Source organism: Phocoena sinus, chromosome 19 (assembly GCF_008692025.1).
Source record: "Phocoena sinus isolate mPhoSin1 chromosome 19, mPhoSin1.pri, whole genome shotgun sequence".
Lineage (NCBI taxonomy): Eukaryota > Metazoa > Chordata > Mammalia > Artiodactyla > Phocoenidae > Phocoena > Phocoena sinus.
The window spans coordinates 6,230,149-6,239,857 of NC_045781.1; the positions used below are offsets into that span (position 1 = coordinate 6,230,149).

Here is a 9,709-nt window from a genome sequence, read left to right on the forward strand (position 1 = left end):
GGCTTGTGGGACCTTAGCTCCCCGACCAGCAACCGAACCTGAGCCCTCGGCAGTGAAAGCACAGAGTCCTAACCACTGGACCGCCAGGGAATTCCCTCCACTTCCTTTCTTATTCTGCCTCTCCGTCTAGAACGTGAGCCTCTGAGCGCAGGGACCTGGTCTGCCTGGAACAGGGCTGCCTCAGTGCAGACATTCATTTGTTCCCAACTAATTGGATGGATGAATGGACACCACACCACATGCCTCTCCCCTCTGCGAGGAGCCAGCTCCTTCAGGCCTCATTTAGAAGATGCCCCCCTCTTCCAGGATGCCCCCACCCCAGCCCTGTCCCTCCCTCTCGCAGCCCTGGTCACCTGGGCGGGGACTATCTGTGTCCATCTCCTCCCACAGAGCCAGAGGGGCTGACCTGACCCAGCCTCCACCGGGGGGCCCAGGGCCCCTCCTCCCACCCACCAGGCCTCTGTCCCCCAAACTCACCCACGTAATGGTCGATTTCCAACTGCTGGAAGATGAGGGGCTCCGTCTGGGGGTCCAGGGGGGGTGGGGAGGGCCGAAGCCACCGGGCATCTATGGCTGTCGTGGAGAGCTGCCCTGGATGCGGGAGAGGGAAGCAGGGCTCCATGGAGTTGTGGTCCTGCTTCGGAAGTAAGTACTAAGTACCTTCCCAGCCCTGCCAGTGATCCCTCAGGTGGCATCAGACTTGTGAAAAGAAAGTCAGGTGGAGGTCGTGGCCTGGATCAGGCCAGAAACTCGAGAGAGATTCAGGAGTCAAGGGTCAAAGTTAGACTGGAAGTGACAGGAAACAGAGGTGGCCTACTGACATGGGGTCAAAGGTCAGCCCCTTGTGGAGCTCAAAGTGAGCCAGGGGCTGGCAGTCAGAGGTTACAGGTCAGCTCCATGGTTCAGAGGCATGACAGGCATGGGGTGCAAGGGGCTCCTGCTCTAGGTCTCACCGTCCGCAGCCCCCTCCAGGGCCGACTGCAGCTCCTCCTCCTCCTGTTCCTGCAGCCTGTGCTCTGCCTCCATCTCCTCCATCAGCGCCAGCTCCTCCTCGAACTGCGATGGCCGATATGCCTCATCCTCATCCCAGAGGCCCCCACGGGCCCGCTTTGGGGGCACCCCAGGCCCTGGGCCTGGTCGCCGCTTGCCATCCATCCTGTGGGGCAAGTTGGAGCGGGGTGAGGGTGCCCATCCTCTCCATGGCCTCCCATGTACCCACCATGACCGTGAGCTTTTAAAAAAAAAAAAAAAAAAAATCTCCAGAGTGGGGAATTCCCTGGGTCCAACGGTTAGGACTCCGCGCTTTCACTGCTGAGGGTGCGGGCTCAATCCCTGGCTGGAGAACTAAGATCCCACAAGCCGTGTGGCGCAGCCAAAAAATAACTATCAACCAATCAATCAACCTCTGGAGTGCCTGAAGAGTAACATGACTCTCCACCCCCCCACACACTCTCCCCACCCCAACCCCCGCCACAGGCTCAGGGGGTGCTGGCACCTTCCAGATGCCCGGCAATCACCAGCAATGCCCAGCCCAGTTTAACCCTTTCCTCACATGCTCAAGCCCTCCACGTAATTTTTGTCCTCGTTTGCTTGCCCCTTGCCAACCCCTTGGCACCAGCCCTGCACACCCTCCACCCCCTCTCATCACAGACGTGGTCCTCAGATCATCCCTTTCCTTCCCATAAGCCCCTGTCCTCAATGCCCTCGCCTGCCCCTCTCCCCATTGGCCCAGGCCTTCCTCCTACAAACAGCTGGGAAGCGCCTCCTTCAGGCCTGTAATTTGAAGTTATTAAAAATGAAAAAATTTTAAATTAGTTATTGATTTAGAAAAATAAGTTGTAAAAAAAAGTACACTTCTCCCAGCATCAGGCCAGGACGGAGGGGATTATGAAAACTAAGAGCAGACCCAGACCCAGCTGGGAGAGAGTGGGGGGAGGGGACAGGTGCAAGGGAACACCTCTGGATCTTATAACTATCCCCCCACACCCAGTCTCCCCTTAGTCCTTTTTGCAACAGACCCCTTGCCTTGGAGCTGCCACAGGCAGTCCAGCCTCAGACTACAGTTCCCAAGGTGCATTGCAAGGGGTAGTCACATGATCGTGTTCTTTCTCACAGAATGGGGGTGAATGTGAGGTGTGCAGCTTCTGGGACAGCCTGAAAAGAAAGCCTGCCTTCCAGCCTTTTCCCCCTTCCCCATGGCTGGAGCATGGATGTGGCGGCAGTGAGCCAACCTTGACCATGGGGACAAGGACAACACTGAAGGGAATGCAGAGCTCCAAGATGGAAGGAACCTGGGCCCTTGACAACCTTCTGGAGCAGAGCTGCCTACCTTTGGATGGTTATGGGGAGACATAAACTTGTATCTTTCCTGGGCTACTGTGCCTTGGTGCTTCTTTATTATAGTAGCTTAGCCTAAACCTTAACAAACACAGCATGGAAAAATTCTGAGCTGACTGGGGATATGTTATGGCAAATGGTGGTGGTATACAATGGTACACTTCTCAGCATTAAAAAGGAGGTGGCCGCTGATACACTCACAGGATGACCAAATTTCAAATAGACAGCTAATGGGAAGCAGCCACATAGCACAGGGAGATCAGCTCCTTGCTTTGTGACCACAGAGACGGGTGAGACAGGGAGGGTGGGAGGGAGATGCAAGAGGGAAGGGAAGAGATACAGGGATATATGCATATGTACAGCTGATTCACTTTGTTATACAGCAGAAATTAACACACCATCGTAAAGCAAGTATACTCCAATAAAGATGTTACCGAAAAAGTGCATAAAAGAAGCCGGACACAGGAGTACATGCTGGGGAAATGGGGAGTTACTTCTGGGGTGACGAAAATGTTCTGAAACTAGACAGAGGTGGTGGCTGCAGAAAACTGTAAGTGCACTAAACGCCACTGACTACACACCTTAAAATCGCTAATTTCACCTCAATTTAAGAAAACAGTATACACTGTATGATGCCATTTACACAAAGTTATAGAACAGACTAAGCTCATCTATGCTACTAGAAATCAGGCTGCTTCTGGGGTGGGAGAGACTGACCGGGAAGGGGCATGAGGTTGATTTGTGGTGTGATGGAAATGTGCTGTACATCCCACTGTACGCTTGAGACCTGTGCATTTCACCATATGTAAATAGCACCTCAAGTTAAAGCAATAAAAGTGGGGAGGCTGCAATTCCACATCTAGGGGTTTATGCTACAGATACACTATCACATAATGAAAACCTGCATTTACAAGGTTATTTCCGGCAGCATTGTTTGCAGTCGCAAAAGACTGGAAACCACCTAAATGTCCTCCCCTGGGGGACTGTTTAAATAAGTTACATGAATTCCGTTCCATGGAATATTATGCAGCTCTATAAAGGAATGAGGAAGCTCTCTATGTACTGAGACAGAGGACTCTCAAAGACCCATTGTTAGGTAGAGAAAGCAAAGTGCAGAATGTTGTACATAAGAGAACTTTTGTGTGTGTATATATATATATATATATATATATATATATATATTAAAAAAAGGTGTCTAAGAAAATGAAGAAAATGTTTATCCTGATTCTAATCATTAGGAAACAATCAAACCAAAGACAAGACTGGCCTGCAAGATGGAATCTTCAAAAACTGTCAAAGTCATGAAGGGGGGAAAAAGGGCCAGGAAACTGTTTTAGATTAAAGGAGAGACTACGTAGTCATGACAACTAAATGCAAGGTCAGATCTTGGATTAAAAAAACAAAAATAGCTCTGAAGGCTATCACTGGAACAATTAGGCAAATTGAATAAGGATTGCCTATGAGATTACAGTATCGCCTCATGGTAAATGGCCTGATTATAATTATCCTATAGTATCATGACGACTACAACTTGCAAATAGTTCAGCCAAAAAAAAGTGTACGTGTGTCAAGATAAAGCCAATGAGGCAGCACATTCACAACTGGCAAATCCAGGCAAAGGGTTCATGGGTGTTAATTGTTCTTGTCTTGGGACTTCTCTGCAGGCTTGGAATTTTTCAAAATTAAAAGTTGGAGGGAAACACATAAAATAAAAATAACATTTTCACAAGGTGGGTGGGAGAATATATCTAAAGATGTTGGCTTTTCATGCATAGTTCTGGCAGGATGGGTAATAAACTGGCAACACTGGTTCCCTGGGGTGAGAAGACAGTTTGACCAAGAGCTAATTCATATACCATATGATTCACGCATTTCAAGTGTATAGTTTAATGGTTTTTAGTACATTCAGACTTGTGCAACCATGACCACAGTCCATTTTAGAACGCGTTCAACACCCCACAAAGAGACCCTCTGGAGTCAGCCCATCCCCCTCCTCCCCCTCCCCAAAAGCACCACTGATCCACTTTGTCTAGATGGATTTGCCTATTCTGGGCATTTCCTAGAAATGCAATCTTGTGTCTGGCTTCTTTCCCTGTGGATGATGTTGTCAAGGCCCACCCACATAGCACGGATCAGTGCTTCGTTCCTTTTAATGCCTGAATATTTCCCCACCGCGTCGCTATCTCACATTGTGTTCGTCCACGAGGGTTGTTTGCACCTTTGGGCTCTTGTGAACAGTGCTGCTATGACCGTGCAAACGTGGGTTTTGTATAAGGAGAAAGAATCTGAACCAGCTCTCCTTTTGCGCCCTCTGAAGTAACTGTGAGAGATGCAGAGAGTCAGGACCTGGGGGAGAAACCCGGGTGAAGCAGAGGAAGCTGAGGGGTTTCCAGGAGCCTGGAGGAGTGGCCAGACCTGGCCTGGCAGAGGGAGGTAGAAGGGGGCCGAATGGCAGCCCTGGGTCACTGGGCTGTGGCCAGGGGGTACGATGGGAGGGCAGCTGTCACCGGAGCAAAATCTAGGGTCCTGGACTAGTTCCCTATCCCAGCAACTGCCCTTAGCTCAGTCAGGCGAGGCAGCATTAGAAGGAAGGAGGCCCCTGGGTGTCCCCCCTCAGGGGCCCCAGCGCAGAGCTGGAGTTTGGCAAACGCTGTGAGCTTCTTCCTTTCTCGACGCTTCAGTAGCAGATACTGAACAGCGAGCAAATCCAGCAGTAACACACTACGATGAGTGTCTGCTTCGGGTCAGACACCAGGTTCTCTGTGACTCACTCCCTCGAGGTTGTCATCCCATCCCACCCAACCTCACGGCTTTAAATGCCACCTCTACGCTTTTGTGTCTCTGGCCCAGATTTCAGCCCGGCCTCCAGACTGACAGATCCAACTGCCCACTGTAAGCAGGTCCCTTCAGGCACCCCAGACTCCAAAGCCGGGCTCCTGATCTCCCCACAACCGTGCTCCTCGCACCACACCATCTCCCCCGATTCGGTAAGCGGCAGTTCCCATCAAGCCAACAGCCTTGGAGTCACCCCAACTTCTCTCTTCCCCTCAGACCACACGCTCACTCCATCTGCAAATCCCATCAGCTCTGCCTTCCAACGGACGGGAGTCCCATCGCTTCTCGGCCTCCCAGTCTGGTCCCTCTGACTCCCTAAAATGGTTGGCCGCTTTATTTTGTGCATTGCTGCTTGTCTGGCTCCCCCTGCTGGAAAATGAGCTCCTAGCGGGCAGGGATGCAGTTTCCTTCACTGCAGTATCACAGATGTCAACAACAGCGTTTGAACCACAGAGGGCGCTCAAGAAATATCTGTTGGGACTTCCTCGGCGGTCCAGCGGTTAAGACTCTGCACTTCCAAGGCAGTGGGCGCGGATTCCGCCCCTGGTCAGGGAACTAAGATCCCACATTCCCTACCACAAGGCCAAAAAAAAAAAAAGGGTGCTTCCTGCCATCAGCATCCTCAGACCTCCCCTATCCCCCAGACTACTGCAAAAGCCCTGATTCCTGACCTCTCCCAGCCGAACCAGCTTATAAAGCCTCCTCCCCCACACCTGGGGAATTTGTCTTCAGGGCTCCCATTCCCCTGTGATAGAATTAAAAAATTAAAATAAAACGACTATGATAAAAAAAAAAAGAAATATCTGTTGAATGAATGAACAGCCTCTTCCCCCACCCCACCTCCATCTCCGTCCTTGCACCCTGCCCCCTCAGTGTTCTCCACTCAGGAGCCAAAGGGATCCCATACAAGTGTGTCAGATCATCCATTCCCTGCTCTGCTCGGATGCTGCCCCTGGCTCTCATCTCATGCAGAGTTAAAAGCAAAGCCCTCATCTTGGCCCACAAGGCCCTGCACAACTGCACCCCACCCTTCACGGACACCACCTCCGCCCTCTTTCCCTTGCTCACTCCAGCCACTTGCCTCCTCTCTGTTCCTTAAACACTCCAGGCTTGGTCCTATCCCAGGACCTTTGCACAAGCTGTTCCCGTTGCTCTGCAAATGCTCTTTCCCAGATCTTCCCATGGCTCCCTCCTCCCCTCCTTCAGGTATTCATTTCCTCGAATGTCCCCTACTCAGTGAGGCCTGTTTAAAAATACAGCCCCCTGCCCCATGCTGATACTCTCCAACCCCTTCCCTTGCTTTACTTTTCTTGCTGGCCTTTGTTGCTGTCTGGTGCACTGTAGCAGGTCTTAAGAGTTCTCAAAGTGTGGTGCCCTGGACCTGCAGCATGAGCTTCTGGTGGGAACTTGTCTGAATGCTGATTATCAGGCCCCATTCCAGGCCTACTGAACCAGGGCCTCTGGGGGTGGGGCCCAGCAATCTGTATATCGAGCCCTCCAGGGACTCCGATGCTGCTCAAGTCCGAGCACCACTGCTTATTTATTTTGTTTATTGTCTGTTCCCCACGAGGAGAATGAAAACGCTGTGAGAGCAGGGATTTCATCTTTGTTTCCTGCTGTATCTCATGTCCCCAGGAGAGCGCCTGGGACTGAATACGTGCCCAATAAACATTTTCCGAATGCAGAAGGAAGGAAGGAAGGGACTCACAGAATTTTCACCAAAACTTCTGAGGGTGGTGCTGCTATTAACCCTCCAACACAATGACTGGAACTGAGGCCCAGAGAGGTGAAGCCACCTGCCCAAGGCGGCACAGTTAGCTCAGAGGGGCAGAGCCAGGGTTCAAACCCAAGCAGGCTGGCGCCTGAGCCCCAACGGAAACCAGTGCTCCAGACCGCGGCCTCCAGGTGTGCCAGGAGAGGTATGGGGGTGAACTGCCCTCTGCCCAGTTGGGGAGGCAGAATGAGGACAGGCTCATCAGCTTGCTCACCCCCGTACCCGGGCTCACGCACATCTGCTGAGGGATTGATTAAATAATGACAGATGGACCTATTCACTCTTGCCCCCCAGAAAACTACACACTTTTCACTCTTTGGTCTTGTCCTGCCTCTGAGCCTCTCTGAATCCCGCTGCCCTTGTCACAGGCTGGGGACCATGTGGGCTTGTCTGACTCCCTCAACAGACAGAGAACCTTTGAGACTAGGGCTGGGCTGATGCTTCTCTGGGTCCCCAGCATCACCCAGCACGGTGCCTGGAACGCAGGCCACTTCAAGTTGTGTCAGTTTAGACTCCTCTCCAGTGTCACCGACTCCACAAGTCTGCACTGAGCCCCGGCCTTCTTCTCTCGGCTCCCAAAGACCAGCACTACCTCTTTACAGCTCAGAGCGCTCTGGCTTGAGGTTTCCTGTCCTTCCCCCAGCCAAACCGAATTATCACTGGCTCCCCAGTGCTTATCAAAGGCCCTGCCACACGAGCAGCTGGCTGAAGGAATGAAGAGAGGGAATAGCATTGCAGGAGGAGGGAAGGGCATGGCAAAGGCCCTGAATGGGACAGGAACCTAAGGGGCCTGGGTGGGGAAGTGCAGGAAGTAGGGGGAGAAAAGGCAACAAGAGGTTGCTGGAGTGGGTGTGGTTATGAACCTGACACACTGACATCACCCTGCCCACTCACTCCACCTAAGCTCTGCCCTCAGGGTGGCACCCCCAAACTTGTTCCCCTTCAGCCTTCTCTCTCCAGCCTGCTGCTCAAACCGCAAACCGCAGTAATCTTGGGCTCCCCTTTCCTACCCTATCCCATCGTGCGGGCTCAAACCCCAAACACAACCTCCGCCTGATGGATTCTCCCCACCTGCACTGCAGGCGGAGCCACCTACGGTCCCCTCCTGCCTCCTAACTGGCCTCCCTCCTTCCACTTTTGCTCCTGCTACAATCCTATCTTCAGTCAGCTGCCAGGGACTTTTTTTTTAAAACGCAGGGGAGGGTCACGTTGATGGGATGTTTAAAACCTCCCCCGGCTCCCTGTCGAACCTAGAATAAAAGCTAACCGCACACCGAGATTCACAAGGCCCTGCAGGATCTGGTTCTCTATCCCGTCTCCAGCCTCACCTGTTCCCTCCAGCTACAAGCACTCCAAGTTCCTTCCTACTTCGAGGCTTTTCCCCTGGACGATCCCCCTGCCCGGATCGTTCTTTACGTGGCTGACTTCTCTCTCAAATGTCACTTCCCCAGAGAGACGATTCCTGATCACTCTAGTTAAAGAAGCAGGCTACTCTGTTTTACTTCACTTGGGATAACGTATCACAGGCTTGAAAGCATTGCTTTATCGTTTATACTTATTACTTGTCTACTGTCTGTCTCCCCCTGAGACAGGGACCTTTTCTGACCTGTTCCGGTTGTAGCTCCTGCTTCTAGAACAGTGCCTGGCACAGAATACTCAATATTTAGTGAATAAAAGATGTCGCTATGCCCCCACGTGCACCATTCAGCCCCCAATGCCTCCGGAACCGGTCTCCCCAAAGACCCTCCAGGGTGAGTCCACGGAGCCCAGCGCATTCGACCCCGCATGCTGAAGGGGTGCCCCACCCTCTTCATCTTCCCGCGCGTCCCCGTGCACGCGCCCACAACAGGCCCCTGCCCCTCTTCCGCGCGCCCCCAAGCCAAGGGGATTCCTCTCGCCGTCACGCCCCACGCGACCCCTCACAACCCTCTCTCAGACCCACGTGCCCAGCTCCTCAAGCCCCCTTCCCCGCCAGGCCGAATTTCCTGCAATTCCCCTTCTCCCGTAACTCACCCGCTTCAAACGGCGTTTCCCGCCACAGCCCACGCCGCCGTGACCCCTGACTCCGGCGCGCGCATGCCCAGAGTAGAGGCACGCCGAGCCGGGCCACGCCCCTACCGCCCGAATAGGGGAAAGCCACGCCCTGTTTCCCCCACCTCTGGGGCACAGGCCACGCCCCCTCTTTCAGACGCGGGCTGTGGTCTAGTCCCCTTGCTGAAGAACCCTCGCCGAACCGCGCCCCTTCTGACGTATGCGGGTCAAGGCCACGCCCCCTCCTTGCCGAAGCGTCGCCACCCAGTGTTATCGGAGCGCGCGCAGCGGTCTTGGGCACTGCCCGTCACCACGACTCCGCCAGTTCTAAGGTGCTAGGCGCGCCTCCTCTGCTTCCCCACCTGCCTCCTGGCCGAGGCCTTGCTCGGTAGGACCACCTGGGCACTCACAGTTCATTCTTCAGCTCGCGCAGCCAGACCTTTTCCCTCTCCGTAGAGGCTGGCCGGTTCGCGCTCAGATCCTGGCCTGGTCGGTTCTCCTGTCTCACAGCCACAGTTTCCCCATCTATAAACTGGACTCAGCGCAGGGCGGGCACACCTGTAAGGCGAGAGGCACACTGCTTGGGATGGGACCGTCTCTTGTAACTACTCTCACTTCCGCTGTTCCCTCTCCCCCTTCTAAAAAAAAACGTTTTTCAGTACCCAACCCATCCCTCCAAGCAACACCCTCTTCACCCTCGACCAGGACTGTCCATCCAGCTCACCTCGGTGT

The 9,709-nt window shown here is 53.3% G+C and overlaps 1 protein-coding gene across 1 annotated transcript in view; it reads right to left on the reverse strand.

The window, feature by feature from the left end:
* The window catches only part of POLD1 (DNA polymerase delta 1, catalytic subunit), a 24,348-nt gene extending 15,337 nt beyond the window's left edge, over positions 1-9,011 (reverse strand). Inside the window, exons 1-3 of the mRNA XM_032612637.1 lie at positions 8,960-9,011; positions 954-1,156; positions 478-591 (exon numbers count right to left, since the gene is read on the reverse strand). Coding sequence (XP_032468528.1) covers positions 478-591; positions 954-1,155 — 316 coding nt within the window. The 5' untranslated portion in view covers position 1,156; positions 8,960-9,011. The remainder of the gene's footprint in view (positions 1-477; positions 592-953; positions 1,157-8,959) is intronic.
* Positions 9,012-9,709: the final 698 nt, after the last annotated feature.